The sequence below is a fragment of the Alexandromys fortis genome, unplaced genomic scaffold (genome assembly GCF_014885135.2).
Source record: "Alexandromys fortis isolate MF-2015 unplaced genomic scaffold, M_Fortis_MF-2015_v1.1 scaffold_20, whole genome shotgun sequence".
In the NCBI taxonomy this organism is placed as follows: Eukaryota; Metazoa; Chordata; class Mammalia; order Rodentia; family Cricetidae; genus Alexandromys; species Alexandromys fortis.
The window spans coordinates 6,025,318-6,045,800 of record NW_026067903.1 but is presented as its reverse complement, the minus strand read 5'-3'; the positions used below and the strand labels follow the sequence as shown (position 1 = coordinate 6,045,800).

The 20,483-nt window shown below is 53.6% G+C and overlaps 1 protein-coding gene across 1 annotated transcript; it reads left to right on the top strand.

The window, feature by feature from the left end:
* The first annotated feature begins 2,840 nt into the window (after positions 1 to 2,840).
* On the top strand, positions 2,841 to 20,263 carry Zap70 (zeta chain of T cell receptor associated protein kinase 70). Its single transcript, XM_050134811.1, has 13 exons — positions 2,841 to 2,978; positions 12,104 to 12,515; positions 12,900 to 13,060; positions 16,173 to 16,311; positions 16,402 to 16,486; positions 16,563 to 16,606; positions 16,766 to 16,817; positions 17,129 to 17,321; positions 17,729 to 17,935; positions 18,238 to 18,430; positions 18,520 to 18,660; positions 18,759 to 18,871; positions 19,891 to 20,263. The coding sequence occupies exons 2-13, from the start codon at positions 12,114 to 12,116 to the stop codon at positions 20,012 to 20,014; spliced, it is 1,854 nt and encodes a 617-aa protein (XP_049990768.1). The 5' UTR covers positions 2,841 to 2,978; positions 12,104 to 12,113; the 3' UTR covers positions 20,015 to 20,263.
* Positions 20,264 to 20,483: the final 220 nt, after the last annotated feature.

The window sequence follows — 20,483 nt, the reverse complement described above, 5'->3', positions numbered from 1 at the left end:
GCTAACCTGAACGCGTGAGGGCGTGTGATCAATTTCTTCCCAGGCTCTGGGTACACGGTCAGCGTTTACTGGAACCCTCTAGATGTTCAGCACACAACTTTCCAAGCCAGGTTCCCAAGCGCTTATCGGTTCTTCCCCCTGAAGTTCAAAGGCCGCACCTCCCTCCTGCCACCCTCACCTAGAAACACATGAGCCCTTATCTGCTGCGATCTGCAGTCTCTTCTCAGAGAGGTGGACACAAAGCAGCAGCTGCCACCACACAGTTTCCAGTCACAGGTCTCTGGGACAGGAAGGGGCATGGAGACAGATGCGAGGCTTGTGGCTTGCAGAGGCCTGGAGTTCACATCCAGCCAGGGAGCCCCAGGCCACTGCCCCTCATGCAGCCTGTGCAGTTCCCAGCTGCCCAGGAGGCCGCCCTGTTCTTCCAAGATAATCTCCAAAGTTTCATCCTCCTGTGTCCTGTGTCCATCAGTGTGTGAGCCACGGGGCCAATCCTACCTGGCTATGCTACTTTTATTTTTTTCTATCATTCATATTCTCTCACTCTGTTATTTGCTTAGTGTGTTTAGTGCTGTGTGTGTGTACACGCAAGATGTGTTGGGGGGCATTGTGCCATGGCCTGATTGTTGGTTCTCTTCCTCCACCCTTATGTGGGTTCCAGGGATGGAGTTCAAGTCGCTAGGTTCAGCCTGCCAGCATCTTTACTCACTGAGCCATCTTGCCTGCACTCTGCTTTGCTTTAACTGCTTTTTAAAATTATGCATGTACGTACGCAAATGTACATGTGAGTGCATGCCATGGTATATGTGTGGGGGTCAGATAGCAACTCACAGGAGATAACTCCTCTCCTTCTACCATATGGCTCGTAGGGGTCCAACTCAGGAGGCCAGGCTTGGCAGCAGGCTCCTTTACCCCCTGTGCCACCTTAATGCCCCTTCTGGATTTTGCTGTTCGCCAGAAAAGCATCTCATTGTGTAACCTTGGCTGTCCTGGAACTCTCTGTGTAGATCAGGCTGGCCTCAAACACACAGGGATCTACCTGCCTCTGTCTCCTAAATGCTGGGATTAAAGTGTGTCACCACACCTGGCCCTCTCTTGTTTTTAAAGACAGGGTTGTCCACTAATTCAGGCTGGTCTTGAACTTAGGGAAAGTTCTTCCTCCTCCCTCTGCCTCCCAAGTGCTGAGATTGGTGGCGTGAGCTGCTGACTACGTCTATTATTTGATTTGTTTTATTTTGCCGCCATCATCAGAAAATGGATTCGAAGGCACATAGAACTGTAAAATACTTGCAACACGGGCTCTGTGTGAGTTTGATGCGGAGTTCTCTTTCCAGTCTCCGGGCTGTTCTCTGGCTGCGGGAACAGAGCAGTGGAAGATAGAGACCTCCTGCACCCTTGGACTTCAGGAGTCTGTGGGGAAAGGGAAAGCCCAGAGGGTTTAATGTAAACTAGAAGAACCCTGGCCAGGGGAGGCTCCTCCTGAACTGGGAGGGGTCTTAGGAAACTGATCACAGCAGATCCCTGTGAGGCGCTATGGGGAGAAGGGAGATCTGGGATGGAGCACCCAGGAGCACCGCCCACTGCCCGTGTCTGCTGGAGAGGTCATCCCTAAGGTCAACCAGCTGGATGGACTTTCAAACACCTTCCCGAGTGTCTGTCTGTTCGAGTGGCAAGAAAGTGGCAGCGGGAGAGAGTTCCCTAGAGGCCTCCGGACACTGGAGTGGGCACTGCAGGCTACTGCTATGGGCTAGATATGGGTAGTGGCTTCTGGCCTCGGGGGTGGGTGGATGCCATGCTGGGGCTGGGCAAGCATCACAGAACTGAGGACAGGGAGGAAGCTGTGGCTAAGACGGGAGACCTGTGTGGGGCTGGACCGGAGTGTGTGGGTGCTGTGGGGGAACCCCTGTCTGCATGTCTCAACTCCATGGCCAGTTCTTCCCAGAGCACGTCTGGAACATTCCTGCCATCTTGGGTTTTTCTAGATGAACATCAGCTTAACTCTGGACTTCCAACGGACTCACCAACCCCAGCTTTAGTGCCTGAGTGGGGTCCCCCCTCAGCTTTAGCCTGCCTGTGGAGTAAGTACGTTGCTCCTCTAGGGAGCTACCAGAGGCCAGCTTCAGCACGCATCCCCTTGGGTGAGGAAAGCTTGGTGCTGGGTTGGCAAGATTTCTGTCAATTTGATACAAACTGTAGTCGTCTGAGAGGAGGAAACCTCATTGAGAGAATGCCTTCATGGATTGGGCTGTAGCAGGTCTGTAGGGCGTTTTCTTAATTAGTGATTTGTGGTGGGGAGCATCCAGCCCATTGTAGGTGGGGCTGCCCCTGGGCTGGTGGTCTTGGGTTCTGTAAGAAGGCAGGCTGAGCAATCCATGTGGAGCAGACCAGTGAGCAAAACCCTCCATGGCCTCTGCATCAGCTCCTGCCACCAGGTTCCGGCCCTGTTTGAATTCCTGTCCTAACTTTCTTCAATGATGAACTGCGGAAGTGTAAGCTGAATAAACCTTTCCTTCCCTGAGTTGCTTTGGTCATGGTTTTTCACCTCAGTAGGGGTAACTCTGACTGGGACAGATTCCTTTCCAGAATCTCTCTCTCCCCCAGCACTCCAGGTCCCTTCCTCTCTCCCTCAGGTCGGGCCTCGCTGTGCCCCAGCAGCCTGCACCTGGGAGCCTAGGAGTCTTGGCTGCTGCAATCCTCACCTTCCTCTTCAGTTCCCAACCCCTTGCGGCTGACACTGCATGGCCCCGGAAATGCTCTCTACCCTGCCAGGGGCGTGTGGCCTGTGATTTTCCTTGCACACAGCATTTTGTTGCTTTGACGTCAACTTCAAACACAGCTCTCTTTCCTGTCTTCGCATCAAGGAAATAGGTTGAGCTGCAGAGAAACCTGTCGGTGAGAAAAAGAGCTACGGGGACACCAGGCCTTCCGGCTAGGCCCTGCCGTGCCCTGTGAGCTGTGGTGTTGTCGGGGGTGTCCAGGTAAGTGACCATCTTCTGGCCTCTGTCCCATGCCTTGGTCATCCAAGGTGACTGGAGGGAGTGTGAGTGACTCCAGCCAGTGGCTGCCAATCCTTTACCTTCTGTGTGAGGAGGGTGGGGACCACAGGGACTGAGGCTGGACTTCCGTAGGCCCTAGCGGTGGGGACAGGTCCACAGGCGGCCTCCTGGCTTTGACCACACATCGTGGTAGGGCAGCCGGGATTGAGCTGTGGCTAGCCAGTCCTGAAGGTGGCCTGCTGCCGGTGGCCAAGGACAAGGTGGTGACTGTGAGCCAGAAGCCACTAGAAGGATGAGCAGGATTTAAGGGACTGAACTGGGTGGTGTCTGGCTGGAGATGGAGCTAATGGGCACCCCTGGGGAAGCAGGTCACCCATGGGGTGCCAGCACCGTCATGTGTTTGGGCAAAGATGCTTTCTGGGTCTCTGGGCTCCTGCTGGGAGTTGGTTCCAGGAAGCAACAAAAAGCCAGCAGCTCTGGTGAGGGACTCGGGTCAGGCTCTAATTGTAGCAGAGTCAGAAGCAAAGCATTCGAGTTCTGCGTGATAGCTGTGTGTCCTTGGCAAGTTTCTTGGCCACTCTGAGCCTTGGTTTGTGTGCGTGTTAAAAGCAGATACAAACGTGGCTGCCTGTTAAGTGCTTGGCTTGTTTGTAAGAGGCTGGGAGAGGCATGTCTTGGCTGGAAATAGCAGGGGTCTGTGTGGTGGCCAGGTCACCAGGATGTTCATTGCTCGTAGCTAGGCCGCCAAGCACACAGTAGGTGCTTACTGAGGCCTTTCTGAAAAGTTGGGGTCTGTATCTCCTGGGATGGAGGCTCTTCGGTGCCACCTACTGAGGTTCCTCTGACAAACCGAATATTCTTTTCATTGCTCACTAGTCTGTGCCACCCTGGCAGGTACCCAGGTGGGCAAGTAGCCTGGATGGGGTTGAAGTTCACACTGTAGGGGGCCTGGGTCCGTCTGGGTCTGCCTGATACTTACTTGCTGTGTGACCTATGGCAAGTGCCTCCACCTCTCTGTGTTTCACAGCTTCTGTATCCTATGGATCCTTTATGGGGTTCTCATGGGGATTAAGGGGACACACCAGCAGTCAGGAACCTAGTGGGAGCTGTATAATTGGTTGTTATTTGATAGTGATAACTGTTACCATTAGCTCTTGATGGTCTCGGGCTCTGATCTTCATGGATTCTGGATGCTTCCAGGGGGACTGCAGCATATGGACCTAGCCTACTGACCACTCCTGCTTGGTCCCAAGGATAAGAGGAAGGGGAATTTCTGATTTAGATACAATTGACATTCCTGGTCTCTAGGGCCAGCTGCTACTGTCTGGAGATGCTTTTGATACTGACTTGGGCAATCCGGGCATGCAGTGGACAGATGCCAAGAATGCTGTCCAACGCCCTGCTACACACAGCACAGCCCTTCCCTCCTCAGTCCCTCGACTCCACAGGGCCATGTCCAGTGTCCTTTTACTGTCCCAGAGAACAGAAATCGCCTTGCTTACAGTCCCCAGCACCCGGACTGGGGTTGGGGGACTCACCTGGCTGCAGGGGGTGGAGGTACCTTGTCTCATCAATTAACAGATGCTCAGATGCCGGCTTTGGAGACCCATCTCTGGCCCCAAGTAGCCCAGTTCTCTAGACCTTACCAATCCAAGTAATTCACCTGCAGTGTTAGGGTCCTCGGGGATATGGAGACACCAGGGACTTGGATCATCTCTGGATTCTGTTCCGAATGGATGCTCATTGGAGACATCTGTGTCCTTTTCTGCTGGACCTGAGAGACTGTGGGTCAGAATGGGAGCATGACATCAGCCTTTCTGAGCCTCAGTTTCCCCAGCTGAGGGATGGGAGTAATGGTTCCCATGGAGCAATGGTGCCAAGGAGCAGGGTGAGTGGAGTAGCTCCTAAAGGATGTCACATGGTCCTGTAAGGCTGCCCTTGTTCTCAGTGTGGCAGCGAGTGGGAGCTATAGAAAACTGGCTGCTATGGGTGGGCCTCGAGCACCCAGACACAGACAGTTAAATGTGACCACGGTGGCCATCGGGGCTAGGATGTAGGAGGTGGAGGGGCTCCCCTTCCTAGGTACCTGATGCAGCCTGGGGAGGGTGGTGGGGACCTGGGAACCACGGAGACTCTAGCAAGGAAGAGCAACTGAAAAGCTGAAGCAGGTGGCCAGGGCAAGGACGTGAGTAGCCTAAGGCCCCTGATAGGCTCTACTCTGCCCTGTGTGCTAGCGCTAGTGGGTGAAGCCCCCATGTCTACTCCCAGACCTTCCTGTGACCCTCATGTCTGCCAGGCTCTTGAAGGGGTGCCCCTGTCCATCACAGCCGGTTGTTGTCCTTCTTGGCCCCTGGTGTTCGTGGCCACTGAAAATGCAAACTTTCTGTACTTGCAGCACGCAGGAGATAAAGATGTCAACATACTGGTACATATTTAGTGGCGTACCCTATTCAGTGATGAAGGACACTGAGCCGGGCTTGGGATGGAGAGCCGAGAGGAGGCTGTGCGAGAGGGAGGTCAGGGAACAGACCTGAAGGGGAGGAAGAGGGCATAAGCAGTGCAGAGGCCCTGAGCTCAGACTGTGATTGCTACAGCCCCACCGCGGGACTTGAGCAAGTAGACTAAGGAGCTCCCATGACTGGAGAGAGGGCAGAGTGGGTGTTCTAACACAGGAAGGAGTCAGGCGCTGTGCTGGGCACCTGGGGTCAGTGTGGACAATGCTCCACAATTCTGAGCATCGTCCCTGGTCTAGTCTAAGAGCAGCGGGCAGCTCGGTTTTCTACTTCAGTCCATCCGAGAGCCTGTGATTCAAATCTACCCTAGTCAGGAGAACCAGGGAGGGGTCTGTGGCATATTTACTACATCTAATTGGGGTCACCGAGTGACAAGTACCTGTGCTGTGTCTATTGTGGGGAGCTCAAGGTGGCCTAGGGATTAAGCAAACAGGGCTTCAGGGAGCCTCTGGGTAGAGATTGGGGGTCAGAGGGAGAGAGTGGGGGAGACAGTGAGAGGAAGTGCGTGAGACAAGTATGATGACACAGGCCTGTAACCTTAGCACTTGTGGGGGCAGAGGTAGGAAGATCGTAGGTTCAAGGTCAGCCTGGAACACACCAAGGACTTGTTTCAAGAAAATAAGGTGTGAGCCGGGTGGTGGTGCAGAAGCAGGTGGATCTCTGAGTTCAAGGCCAGCCTGGTCTCCAGAGCAAGTTCCAGGATAACAAGGCTACACAAAGAAACCTGGTCTTGAAACTTGCCCCTGAAAGAAAGAGAGAGAAAGAAAAAGAGAGAGAGAGGGAGGGAGGGAGAGAGAGAGAGAGAGAGAGAGAGAGAGAGAGAGAGAGAGAGAGAAAGAAAGAGAAGGAGAGAGAGCTTGCCAAGGTGGTCACTGAGGGCAATGCCAGCTCACTGTCAAAGGCAGAGGAACCTGTGCCTCTGTTAAAGTAGCTGCAGGGTAGCCCAGGATGCCTTTCGGGAGACCCTCTGATGACTACCTCACCAGCTACTTGATGCTACTGGATTTGACAACTTTCTCCAGATGGCCAGTCAGATTTACAACGGACACATTGAGGGAAGGCACGTGGAAGACCAGCAAGCTTCCCACCAGTGCTGGGATGAGTTACATCCTTCTTAAAGCCCGTGAATGCAGGGAAGATGCTCTGGGCAGCCTTGGGGCCTCACGCCACAGTTTATCAGAGGATCAGCCATAGTCTTCTGGGTGGTGGTAATGGCATGGAGTGTGGCCATGAGTCCCTGAATAATACCAGAGTTGTCATTGGATGATATTGGCCAGGGACCTGAGCAGTTGGTGGTGCAGCTGACGATCTCAAGTGAGTCATCACACCTCTTGTGGTTCACACCCACTGTAAATAAAGGGCCATCAGCCTAAGGAGCGGAGCTAATGACCCACGGTGGTGAAGACACCGGCAGAACCCACAGCATACTCGGCGCCAGCATCATCCTGTCTGATGTTGGGGAGCTCGCCCTCTGGAAGATGAAGATGACCTTCATCACATCCACAGCCTTGACTGTGCCGTGGAACTTACCATGTGTAGAGTCACACTGGAAACATGTAGACCATGTAGTAGTGAGGTTAACGAAGGGGTCATTGACGGCAACAGTGTCCACTTTGCTGAGTGGAAGGTGCCCTGGTGACCAGGCTCACAGTCCAGCCGTGTCCACTTACTCTGGCCCCCACTGTCCTGTCTCAGGGCACTGCACAAGAATATGTGGCTAGAATCCTGGAATGGGAAGGAACAAAGACCATAGTGGGCTTCTTAACTCAAGCCCTATCTGCTTTCCCCTGACTAGGCCCTTGGTGACCCAAGGCCTAGGTTGGACCAGGGTCCTGGTGGGTTTGAACTCAGGACAGATAGGGGATGATGAACTGGCCCTGAGCCTTGGTTCATACTAGGAGGCTGCAGGTGAACCAGCTCATGGGTGGGGCTCTGCCACACTGCCCTGGTCTGCAGATGGGAGATAGCATAAAGACCTGTGCCAGTGTCTTGCTCTGGCCCTTCATCTTCTGCCTCTGTCTTCCTCCACTGGTCTCAGCATCTCTGGCTACAGTGTCTCTGTAGCCTTGGTCATCATGTTGCTTGACTAGAATGAGGATGGACCAGAAAGGCCAGGGAGGTGGATACAGGCACAGAGATTCCTCATCTCAACTGCCTTTTGGCAGGGAGGGCACGATTGTTACATGGGCTGTCACTAGTAGAGGGGTGGTAGGTGAAGCAGAAACAGGGCAAACTCCTGTCTCTGAACCACTTTGACCTTTGGTCTTGGATATTAGTCTTGCTTGACTTGTAGCCTTGGACTAGACACTGAGAGCCAGCCTTCCCCAGATCATCTTCTATAACCAAGTTCTGACTACCCAGGCTGCATCTGTGGCCATGTGGGACAGAGATGCTCAAACCACGTGACTGACAGCTTCCTGCCACAGTTTCCTGCTCCAGAGACCAGCCTTGATACAGACATCCCCCGCCCCAGCAGAAAAGCCCCACCCCCACCCCACTGCCTTATCCTGCAACTCTGCACTCTGTGGTGGAGCAGCATCAGGAGTCGCCCAGGAGGGGCTAGCTGGGTTTGGGGAGATGGAGGGGGACAGGGAGGGCACATTCAGTAGAATGCTACATGGATGAACATCCGGAAGTGAGTCCAAGGGAAGCAAGCAACCCAGCCAGGCTGGAGTAGAGGGTGGAGGAGTTTTGATCCAATGACGGTTCTCGAGCAAAAGAGGCTGCGGTGAAGCATCTCCTAGGAGCAGCTTGCAGACCCCAGAGCTCAGCTCAAGTGGAAACAGACTGTGGGGACGCAGTTAACCGCAGGCACTCTGCGTGTGAGATCTGCATCTCAGTTCGTATTAATAGAAACAGTTGGTAGAGATCAAAGGAGGTGATGGCAACACAAACCAACATCGGGCTAGAGATCTGGCCTGGGGGAGAGGTGGGTGTCCAGCTGTGAGCTACTGACAGGGTGACCAAGTAAAGGGACAAGATTTGGGGAAAGAGAGAGAGGGGGAATTGGGAAAAGGAAAGGGAGGGAGAGAGAGGGGACACAAACAGGAAGTCTCAGGGCCAAAGGGGCTAAGCCGGGGAGTTTGTAAGGACCAGCCAGATGTGAGACCAACCAGGAAGGACAGGACAGGATACCCATCACTCAGAGGACCTGGCATGGGGGAGCAGGGGCTTTAGGTGATTGCCTAGTACCACACACCCTGTTGATAGTGGTGTTGATGCTGGAGTAGCCAGGGCGGAACAGGGCACCAGGCTGGAGGAGAGGTGGGTGGAAGTCTGAGACGTGGAGACGGCAGTGACGCCAACCTGGCCCTTCCGTGACGGCTGGCATGTGCCCAGCTGCCTTTCCAGCCCCCGCACACATAGTGGTCTCCAGACCACGCTATGGAAGAGCTCTGAGCTGATGAGTGTTGTGCAGTCGAGAGACTGCGTCTGTGAAACTGTGAACTGTTCCCCAGCTCCTTCATCCTGTAGTCCCACCCAACAGTGCCACTGACATGGTCTCCACACCGCAGTTCTGACTGCAGCCCGGTTTGCAGCCGCTGTGCCTGTTTCGCTCACTCTGCGTGCTGCTGTGCCGCCTGCTCTGTAGGCACCTGCTTCTCTTTACCTGTTGGGAAATATTTACATCGCTTCCAACTTCGGACAGTTATGAATGCAATTGCTATAACACTCCCATGGAGGGGTTTCTGTCAGGTTCCATTTTTTTTTTCAAGGAGCCTGTGACTTGTTTCAAATAGTCTCATGGAATGCTCTCTTGAAAGACTTTTTGAAAATTCCTCCTGGGGCTGGAGTGATGACTCAGTGGTCAAAAGCACAAGCTACACTAGCTGCTCTTCTAAAGGCCCCAGATTCAATCCCCAGCATCCACATTGGGGCTCACAACTGTCTATAACTCCACCCCTCTTCTGATCTCCATGGCCACCAGGCACACACACGGTGCACAGACATACATGCACATAAAACACTCATATACATAAATGATTTTAAAAATCAAAGGATCTTCCCTCTCGCCCTTCCCTCCCTTTCATTTTTGATTTTCTGAGACAGTCTCTCACTATCTCAGCTGGCCTTAACTCAGTCCTCCTGTCTCGGCCTCCCAAACTCAGGGATCACAGGTGTGTGTCGTCATCACCCTTCCCAGGTAGAAACAGACAGCACTGTTGATCATGCAGGCTTCTGATCATTGCTTGCCACTGACTGTTGGCGGTGGCCATCCAGAAGCCTTTCGAGCCTGGCTTCCCATCCTGTGCCATGTGATCAGAGGCCCCCAGCTGCCCAGACTGAGGCTTTGGCCTGATCGTTCTCAGTATCATCCAAGTATCTTTCTCAGCTTCCGCCTCCATCCTTGCCCACCCCTGGATCCTCAGGGCAGATGCAGTCCTTCCTCAGCTACTAAGACTATCCTTCTATCCCCTGCCTTTGTTTGTATAAGAAGTACAGGGCCCCCTTCCTTATCAGTTTATGCCCAGGAGGCCTTCCTGGGTCAGCTTAGTAGATAACAAGTAAATGTTATGATGAACTAACATTTTCCCCCAGCATTGCATAAAAAGAGAACAGAGTATGGAAAGACTGAGTCGTCCACTCCTAGTCGCCTCCTGGATTCTACAGGTCACATTTACTCCACTTATCATACAGCTTGGCCCTCATTATTCACAGATTCCGTATTTGAGAATTCACCTGCTGGCTAAACTTTGCAATCCTCAAAATAATATGGTGTTTTCCCATGATTTGCAGATTTACACAGAACGGAAAGAATATTGAGTCACTGCTGATCACGTCACCACTGAGCATGAGCAGTATGGGGCTCTGCTTCTTGTTCTTGTGGGGTGGCACATTTCTTGGGCCTTTCCATGCCAGGCAGATGCTTTGCCAAAGAGGTCCGGCTCTAGCCCAACAATGTGTATTCAATAAGGGATTTGAAACACATGTGTGCACACACACACTCGCGCGCACACACACAGTTGTGACAGGAACCTGCTACTGGTAGGCAAATACTATGAAGATGAAGCAGGAGGATCATGAGTTCGAAGTCAGCCTAGGCTGTACCTTAAGCCTGATATGTTGGCACAGGTTTATTATCCCAGTTCATAGAAGGTGGAGGCAGGAATTCATCGGTCTCAGCAATATAGTGAGCTCAAGGTCAACTTGGGCTATATGAAACCCCACCTCATCTCCCCTCCCCAATAGTTATATATTGGCCATGTGGCCAGGGACTCTAAGCCTGTATTTGCTCTTCAGTCATCACTAATTCAGTGCTTGCAGAGATTTTTCTAGGACGACTGTGCCTAGCAAGAGTTAACAACCTTCTTACCCAGCCCTCTCCATCCGTTGTCTGTACTGTAGATGGGTTTCCAACACTGTAGTCACAGCGCCCATCACAGCCTGAAATTCTGCATGCAGATCTGCAATGGGGCTCAGTACAGCGTGGTTCTCCCTGTGGGGAGCAAATGCCTGAATCTTAAGTGCACACTGAGTTTTGATTAATTCAAACACCGGTGTACCCCAACCCTAACAAAACATAGGACACTAGCATCACTCCAGGAACCTCAGGGTAAATTAAATTTAAATTTAACTGTAAATTATTTGCCTATCAGATTCTATCTATCTATCTATCTATCTATCTATTTATCATCTATCTATCTATCATTTATCGGTCTGTCTGTCTGTCTATCCATCCATCCATCCATCCATCCATCCATCCAACCATCCCAGGCTGACTTTGAATTCATGTGATCCTCCTGCCCCAATCCCCCAAATGCTGGCCCTACAGACAGGAGCCACCATGCCTGCGTTCCCCTCCCTCCTTTTATCTCCCCCCACTTCTTTCTTTTCTCCCCCAACCACACACCCCATTTTTTAAAATGGCTGCATCAGAAATAACATTAGAATTAAATCCTGACTCTTAACCGCCTCTCTATGGATGGATATTCAGATTAATTCATGCTTTCTAACACTGGTTCAGCATGGCCGAGGGGCAGGGCAAGGGGAATTATAGAGTCCGAGGGCACCGCTGTGAAGTGGGGAAGGCTGGGGCCAGGTTCTCGGATGAGCCGCTTGCTAGCCTTGCTCTGTCTGACTCTCTCCGCTCATGGTTTTTGAGGAGGTAGCTGCCCCTCACCTTCTGCTCTGGGCTGGAATGAGGTGGCCATTCTAGCTCTTTTCTCGCTAACCTCACTCTTAAAAATCCTGACCTCAATCTGCAGCGGTAATGGTCATTCCTGTCTATCACATTACTGACCGTTGCCTCCTCGACTTGTGTGGCTTTCAAGAGGGCAGGGAATGACAACATTTTATATGTAATATCCTTAGCATAAAACTTGAGACGCAAAGTACAACACCACTTGTTCGGGGAAATGAAGGGACGGTTCAGGGTGTCTGAATGCTCTGTGCGCAAGTTTCTGAAAAGTCAAACTCGGGTGGGTGCCCAGGACACAGCCACTTCTCGCTGGAACTGACTCCGGTGCAAAGTTGAAGCGCCTCTGGCTACACTCCATAGGTTTCTATCTTCGTGGGCTCTCTCTGGCCCTGAATGTCAGGGTTTGGGACGGTCTGCAGGCCCTGACGGTCACGCCACGCCTTCTGCACCCACAGGGCCCCTGCGATGCCCGACCCCGCGGCGCACCTGCCCTTCTTCTATGGCAGCATCTCGCGCGCCGAGGCCGAGGAGCACCTGAAGCTTGCAGGCATGGCTGACGGGCTGTTCCTGTTGCGCCAGTGCCTGCGCTCGCTGGGTGGCTACGTGCTGTCGCTGGTGCACGACGTGCGCTTCCACCACTTTCCCATCGAGCGCCAACTCAACGGCACCTACGCCATCGCGGGCGGGAAGGCGCACTGCGGCCCAGCCGAGCTCTGCCAGTTCTATTCGCAAGACCCCGACGGGCTGCCCTGCAACCTACGTAAACCATGCAATCGGCCGCCAGGCCTGGAGCCGCAGCCCGGGGTCTTCGACTGCCTGCGCGATGCCATGGTGCGCGACTACGTGCGCCAGACTTGGAAGCTGGAGGTGAGGGCGTGGTCAGATGGGCGGGGCCGGGACATGGGCGGGGCCTTATGGCTGGAGAGGCTCATGAGGGGCGGGCCTGTACCCTATAGAAAGATGGCGGACAGGGACAGGGACAGGGACATGCTAATACCTGAGCTAGAAATTGTGTAGAATCTTGAAGCTGATGAACTCCGCCGGGCTAGGAGGTGAGGCCTGGCTACGGTGCCTCCCTGGTTAGATTAGGAGGGAGACCTTCGTGCTGATGGAGGCTACCCTCTCCAGCTTGCAGATGCATGCTAGTTGTGCCTCAGTAGGGTGGGTTCTGGAGAGTCAAGACCATGCAAGCAGGTTCCAGTGGCTGTCCACTTGGCCACGTCCACAACGCCCCTCTCTGCTCCTTCTCAGGGCGATGCACTGGAACAGGCCATCATCAGCCAGGCCCCACAGGTGGAGAAGCTTATTGCCACCACCGCCCACGAGCGGATGCCCTGGTACCACAGCAGCCTGACTCGCGAGGAGGCCGAACGCAAACTCTATTCTGGCCCGCAGACAGACGGCAAGTTCCTGTATGTGGGGCACGGGGGTCCAGGTGATGAGGGCGGGGAGCTTGTTGACCGAGCTCCTAGGGGCCAGGTGGGCAGACCTGAGTGTGCACATGGGCCCTGTGGGTGAACGTGGCTGTGCGCACTTGCACAGAGGTCCTTTGATATGCTAACGTCCTCGCAGTGAACTGGAAGGACTCCAAAGTTGGTGCGTTTGTGTTGAGCCCAACTTTTGCCATCTGTTTGGCTGTGGGACAGGCAATGATATGACTAGACAGGGATGACTGTCTAAGAGGACAGGAACTTGACAGAACCCTTGTCCGATGGTGGTGAACGCTGTGTGGGAAGGGGCCCCAGAGCTAGGTGAGGCGGCTGAAGGAGGCTTACTGATAAAGACAGCTTCCGAATGTGAGAAGGGGAAAGGAGAGCTTGAGAAGAGGGGTTGGAGGGAGCTCATGGTGGAGCCGTTGCTTAGCATGCAAGAGGATCTAGGTTCAAGAGGATATAGCTCTTGATCCCTGTGTGCCTGTGTGTCTGTGTATCTGACCGGCTAGGTCTTATGGCTGTTCGTGCGTTTGTTGGCTCTGAAGCCCTTTTAAGAACTCTGCTGGGTGTCTGGAAACCCTGCCAGGTGCAGCGCTCTTTCTTGGGTGTAAGATTTTTGTGCATAGATGTTATCCAGATGTCAGCCAAAGTCACTCAGGCATCCAGATGTGGAGATGGTGGTTGCCTCTCTCAATGACTCCAGGAAGCCCATTGCTCACCTCAAGAAGCCTTTGGGGGACAATTCCCAGGGCTTCCTTTCTCATGGGTGCCTGAGTCCTGCCAGGTTGGACCATGGCTCTGCCTCCTCCCCCAGGGAACGCTCCTTTCCCAGGACCCCCTTAAAGGAACTGGTTTTTGATTTTCACCACACACTGAGATCTGTAAGTCTCCCCAGAGATGCTGTTCTCTCCAGAAATCTGCTGTTGGTGGAAAAAAAAGAAAGAAAGAAAGAAAGAAAGAAAGAAAGAAAGAAAAAAGTGTGTTTGCAGGGCTGGAGAGATGGCCCAGTGGTTAAGAGCATGTACAGCTCTCCCAGGGGACCTGAGTTTGGTTCCTGGACCAACTGGGGGGTGGTTTATGGTCACCTGTAACTGCAGCTCCAGGGAGGCCAACACCTCTGGCTCCCACAGGCGTTTGCACTCACAAGCACACACCTACCCCCCATATGCATAATTTAAAAAATAGCAAAAAATCTTGTACTTTAAATATTTTGATATTTTGTCCCACCGGACAGAGTTAGACTGTAAGTGGAGGGCTATTTCTTTCTTTCTTAACTGTGCTCAGGGTTTTCAAAGGTTTCACTGGGAAATCAGCTCTTATTCTGATGGATTTTCTTTCATATGTGACTTGTGTTTTTCCTCTTGCAGATTTCACTACACCTTCCTTGTTGTGTGTGCTTAGCATTTTAACTAGGATATGCCACGAGGACTTTCTTTTCTGTTTTTTTCTTTTTGTTTTTTTGTTTGTTTGTTTTAGTTTTTTTGAGACAGGGTTTCTCTGTAGCTTTGGAGCCTGTCCTGGCACTAGCTCCTTAGACCAGGCTGGCCTTGAACTCACAGAGATCCGCCTGCCTCTGCCTCCCGAGTGCTGGGATTAAAGGCGCCTGGCTTTCTTTTCTGGTCTTGTCTCTTTGGTGTTCTGAGTGTTTTTGTGTGTTTCTTTTATCTCTCCGTGTGTCTTTCCTTCGTTTGGAGAAGTTCTCTTCTATGATCTTGTTGACGATCTGCTCTATGCTATTGGCTTGGGATTTTTCTCCCTCCTCTATGCCAATAATTCTAGGGCCTCCCCCCCCCCAATGGTGTCCCAAATTTCCCGTTTTAATTTTTTTCATGTTCCTCCCTGATTTAGTGTACATCCTCTATTTTATCTTCGAGACTTGATAGTCGTCTTCTGGGTGACCCTTTCTACTTGTGAGGCTTTCCTCTGAGGTTTCTTGCTGTCTTGAGTTCTTGTCCATGTCTTTCTCTCCTGATTAGAGTCCATTCTCAAGTCCTGGGTCATCGCCATCATTTCCATCAGTCTTATGCTTGCGTTTTCTTGGGCATCACTCAGGCGGTCATTCTCCTTGAGTTCTTCCTCCTTCATTTCCTCGAGCTGTTTGTTCTTCGTGTCTTCTTTCAACTCCCTGGGTTCTCAGAGGAGGTTTATGATGGACTGAATTCTGTGTCCTGGAGTTCATATGGGCCATAGACTAAGGTGGGGCACTAGATGTGGGACCCAGACTAGATCTGGCAGGTTGTGGGAAAGTGAGGATTGGGTGTTCTAGTGTACTCACCAGGCTAGACCGTGGAAGAAGACGTGAGAAGTCTGAGTGTGGAATGGTGTGTTGGATGCAGCGACCAAATGAAGGACTTTTGACTTGGCATAGTTCTTCCATTGTACAGTGACACACCTCCCCCAACAAGGCCACACCTCCTAATCCTTCCCAAGCAGTTCCATCATCTAGGGACTGGGCATTTAAATGTATGAGCCTATGGGGGCCATGCTCATTCAAACCACCACAGTGGCTGAGTGCCATGCATGGGTAGGCAAGTATTCCTTCAATGAGGCTGTGTTGTTTGAGGTGTTGAATGCCTTTGCCATGGGGCTTCCTCTGTGTGTGTGTGCATGCAGGTATGATGGGCATTGTGTGTACGTGTGTGTATAGACCCAAGGATTATGGGTCCCTGTGTTCTTTCCATGGTTAGCAAAGCACACGGTTGAATATACCCCTGATGATTAGGTACCCCCGAGGATGACTGTCTCCCAGTGGGTAGCAAGTTTCTCAACAGCGTGGCTCCTGTGTATGGGAGACCCACACCCCTGGCTCCATATCCACTATGGGCCATCAGTGTTCCCCTATAAAGGGATTCCAGTCTGCCTTTGGATTACTTCATGTTTCCTGTACACTTACCATTGGTCTCTGCCCCTCTCTCCCATGGTCACCATAAAGATGCTGAAGTTTAGTGGCACCCATCCGTGGCTTTCCCAATCTCTGCTGCTGCTTCCTGAGGTTCTGAGTGTGGAGCCCATAGCATGTATGTCAGTAGAGGGAACTGAGGCACAGGAGGCCCCCCATTGCTATGGGGTGACACCCTTCCTTCCCCTTCAGGCTGAGGCCCCGGAAGGAGCAGGGTACATACGCACTGTCCCTGATCTATGGGAAAACCGTGTACCACTATCTCATCAGCCAGGACAAGGCGGGCAAGTTCTGCATCCCTGAGGGTACCAAGTTTGACACTCTCTGGCAGGTAGGCCAGCGATGCTCCAAGGAGCACCCTGTGGTGGGGTGCCCGGCTCCTGGGGGTTGAGAAGGCCCCCCCTGACACCCATTTCTGCAGCTGGTGGAGTACCTGAAGCTGAAGGCGGACGGGCTTATTTATCGCTTGAAGGAGGTCTGCCCCAACAGCAGCGCCAGCGCTGGAGGTGAGGCGGAGGCTGGAGGCAGACTAGCATGCAGGAGACGGCTTCCCATACTCACTGTCCCTTCTCTCCCCCACAGCTGCTGCACCCACCCTCCCAGCCCACCCGTCCACATTCACTCAGGTGAGCCAGTGGTCCCTCGGAGCATTGGGTGGATGACTTCAGGGATGCTGGGTCAGGAAAGTTGGCTATGGAGGTGCTGGTCCCTGGGGTGTCCTCAGCAGGCGTGGGTCCCTAAGAATCACCAGTCTGGCTGACTGCAGCTGACCCTGTGAATTTTAGCCTCAGAGACGAGTTGACACCCTGAACTCGGATGGATATACCCCTGAACCAGGTAAGCTGGCAGAGGTGGAGTTGTGGGTCGCCTCATGCCCAACTGGAAGCAGGGACCCTGGCTGGGCTGTGGGGCTTAGCAAGAGACAACACGGTCAGAGCCATTGGCGGGGGTCTGTCCCGTGCACAGTCATGCCCAAACCCAACATGCCAGTTGTCTGTATGTCTGTACATCCTGGTGCATGCAGACACTTGGGTGTGGGTAAATCATGGTCTATGACCATGTGTCTGGTGTGACCGAGCCTCCCGTGGCCTCTACGTCCCCTCCCCGTTTTCCTTTTCTGACCTGGGTGCACATGACTGTATGCCTAGCTCTTGCAGCGTCCCCAGACAAGCCGCGGCCTATGCCCATGGACACAAGCGTGTATGAGAGTCCCTACAGTGATCCCGAGGAGCTCAAGAACAAGAAGCTCTTCCTGAAGCGCGAGAACCTCCTTGTGGCTGATATTGAACTTGGCTGTGGCAACTTTGGCTCAGTGCGCCAGGGAGTCTACCGGATGCGCAAGTATGACCGACCGCTTCTACCATGGTGGGGGCATTAGAGTCAGGAGCAATGGGAACTGGGGTATCTTGTCTGAGAAGCAGACTCCTGCTGGGGTGGGGTGTGACATGCTTGGACGGTCATGTGGAAAGCCTGGGGACCCCTGAGAAGGGAGACATTGGCTTATGCTAGGAAGGGCTTGGCTGAGTTGAAGTTCTAGCAGAGAGGGCATCCCTGTTCCCTGTGTCGACAGGCCATGCCATACATGTAGGTATTCCCTGGGGAGGTGTTTTAGGCTGAGGTTGTCCCAGGCATCTTGGGGAGTGCGCCAGAGGGTGCGCTACAGTACTCGGGGGACGAGAGAGGCGGGTGGCGGCAGGTGCCTGCCCAGTTCACACCCACGCTGCATGTGCGGCCGTGCCCCTGGACAGGAAGCAGATCGACGTGGCCATCAAGGTGTTGAAGCACAGTACAGAGAAGGCCGACAAGGACGAGATGATGCGAGAGGCCGAGATTATGCACCAGCTCGACAACCCCTACATCGTGCGGCTCATTGGCGTGTGCCAGGCGGAGGCACTCATGTTGGTCATGGAGATGGCGGGCGGCGGGCCCCTTCACAAGTTCCTGCTTGGAAAGAAGTGAGCCGGAGGGAGGGGGTCGGCTGCTCGCAGGGTGGGGGGGGGGAGTGGAGCTGGGAGGGCAGTGCATGTGTGTGCGCATGCGCGCACATGTGCTCCTGGCTCTGTTTCCCCATGTGCACCTTGGCGGTGATAGCAGGTCTGTGCCCAGGGCTCCTATGTACATCAGATGCTTATGGAGCATCGGGTACTGCCAACAAGAACTTTCTAGACGCCAGGCCCCTCACTGTTGCCCATTTTTTCTGTGCTATACCTATGGCTCATGGGAAATAAGACTGACTTCCACCTTGCCCTCTACCCAGGGAGGAGATCCCCGTCAGCAATGTGGCTGAACTGCTGCACCAGGTAGCCATGGGCATGAAGTATCTGGAAGAGAAGAACTTCGTGCACCGTGACCTGGCAGCCCGGAATGTTCTACTGGTCAATCGGCACTATGCCAAGATCAGTGACTTTGGCCTGTCCAAGGCACTAGGTGCTGACGACAGCTATTACACAGTGAGTGCCACCCCAGGGGTGTCTAGGCGGAGGTGGCTGGCGGGCCGGGGGTCCCAGGGTCCTGTCCTAGCAGCACCTCCCCTTCTTAGGCCCGTTCCGCTGGGAAGTGGCCCCTGAAGTGGTACGCACCAGAATGCATCAACTTCCGAAAGTTCTCCAGCCGCAGCGACGTCTGGAGCTATGGGGTCACCATGTGGGAGGCCTTCTCCTACGGCCAGAAGCCCTACAAAGTAGGCTGGGCAGAACTCGGCCATGGTGGACGGGGGAGGGGGACCAGCATGTGGGACCTTGGTTCCTCACACATGCCTTTCTTCCCTGGCCTGAGCAGAAAATGAAGGGCCCCGAGGTCCTGGACTTCATCAAGCAGGGTAAGAGGATGGAATGCCCGCCAGAGTGTCCACCTGAAATGTACTCACTTATGAGCGACTGCTGGACCTACAAGTGAGTTCCGGGTGGGAAGGGGTCTGGTCATTCAGTCCTGGGGCTGGAGAAGAAGTCCTCACGCCCCATCAGGGTCACCTTAGCTCTCTCTAGTGTTCTACTCAAACATCAGCCTTTCCGTGTTCTACCTTTAATCCATCCCCGGGACACTGGCCATGCAATGCAGCCACGGGCCCTGCCACCACCAGCACTCAGATCTGACTGCGCTAGACCACCATAGTCACACTGTCACCCAGCATGCTGTCGGTGTTCCACGCCCAGCACGAGTTTCCAGCACTTAATCCTCAGCCTGTACAAGAAATGCCCAGTGTCTTACATCTCGGGGAAGCCACCTGTGCAGGACCCACATACTTAGCATGCTCAGCCCCCATCAATCAGCCCCACCCGGAGCAGATGACAGGCGACTCCCACACAGGCATCACCCTATAGCGATTATGAAACCTGACAACCCAGCATGCGATATTTTACAAAACGACTTTGCAACAGTGCTGCTGACCGGGATGGGTCCGTTCATCCTATTTCAACTCATGGTAACGCAGGCTCCCTCAGCAAGCGCCCACTACTCCCAAGGCAGAGGCTAGCGCCTATTAAAGCCCACCCCAGTACCATGAACAGCTCCTCATTGGTCAAGCTTGTTCACCGTGAGACTACCTCCGTCCCAAGTCACATATCTGCCTCCATGTAAGCGCGTGCCTGGCTCACAAACCCAACATGGCTGCACCCAGTATTCCTGTTCCCTGTGGGCAGTAATTTCCACTCTGACCTTCACTTTGCTGTTTCTGTACCCTCCTGGACAGCTCTCAATACTATATGACTCGCTGTGTTCTCTAAGCCAACAGCTCTACTCTACTTGTTTTGGGGTGGACGCCCCAGAACGCCATTGCTCTCACACCAAGAAGACCTCACCCAACAGTCCCCCTGCTCCTCTGAGCCCGGAAATTCTACCCCCAACTCCCTACCCCTTTAATACCTTCCTGCCCTCCCGCTCACGTTGGGTTTTGGTTTCCCCGCCCCTACAGCTGGGAGGACCGCCCTGACTTCCAGACCGTGGAACAACGCATGCGCAACTATTACTACAGCCTGGCCAGCAAGGCCGAGGGATCCCCACAGTGTGGGCAGGCGGCTGAGGCTGCATGTGGCTGAACCCCAGGTCTCCCTACACCCTCGGTCCAGGATGGGCTGTGTGCAGGGGCGCCTGAGACCCCGGGCCCACAGCGCTCTCAAATGTTCCACCTAATCCTCCCTTCCTGGGGAGCTGGGCAAGCATCACTGAACTGTGGGCTGTGGGCTGTGGGCTGAGAGGATGGCGTGCTCCCGAGGTCATCTTAATTCATCTGTTTCTGAGTGGGAGCTAGGAGCCCTCCAGCGGTCACTGTCAGTCATTGGAATAAACTCCACGTCTCTTCACTTGAGAGTCCTCTAATCTTTTCTGGGTCAAGGCCAGCGGCTTGGGAAGGGGTGGGTGCTGAAAGGAGCAGGTTAGGAAGAACTTAGCGGTCTCTTGTGTAGGCCCAGCCCCAGAGAGACCCCCCACCCCGGAAGACAGGCTGCCGTTCCCACTTCTCTGCTGTAGGATTATCTTCAGGAGAACCAGGTGCCGAGGGTAAACTGG

Bases quoted from the DNA above. Each gene is read 5' to 3' on its own strand.
- Zap70 (XM_050134811.1), top strand. From the start codon at position 12,114: ATGCCCGACCCCGCGGCGCACCTGCCCTTCTTCTATGGCAGCATCTCG. The intron at 17,322-17,728 runs GTATGACCGACC...GCCCCTGGACAG, and splicing joins GGAGTCTACCGGATGCGCAA to GAAGCAGATCGACGTGGCCA. The intron at 18,872-19,890 runs GTGAGTTCCGGG...CCGCCCCTACAG, and splicing joins AGCGACTGCTGGACCTACAA to CTGGGAGGACCGCCCTGACT.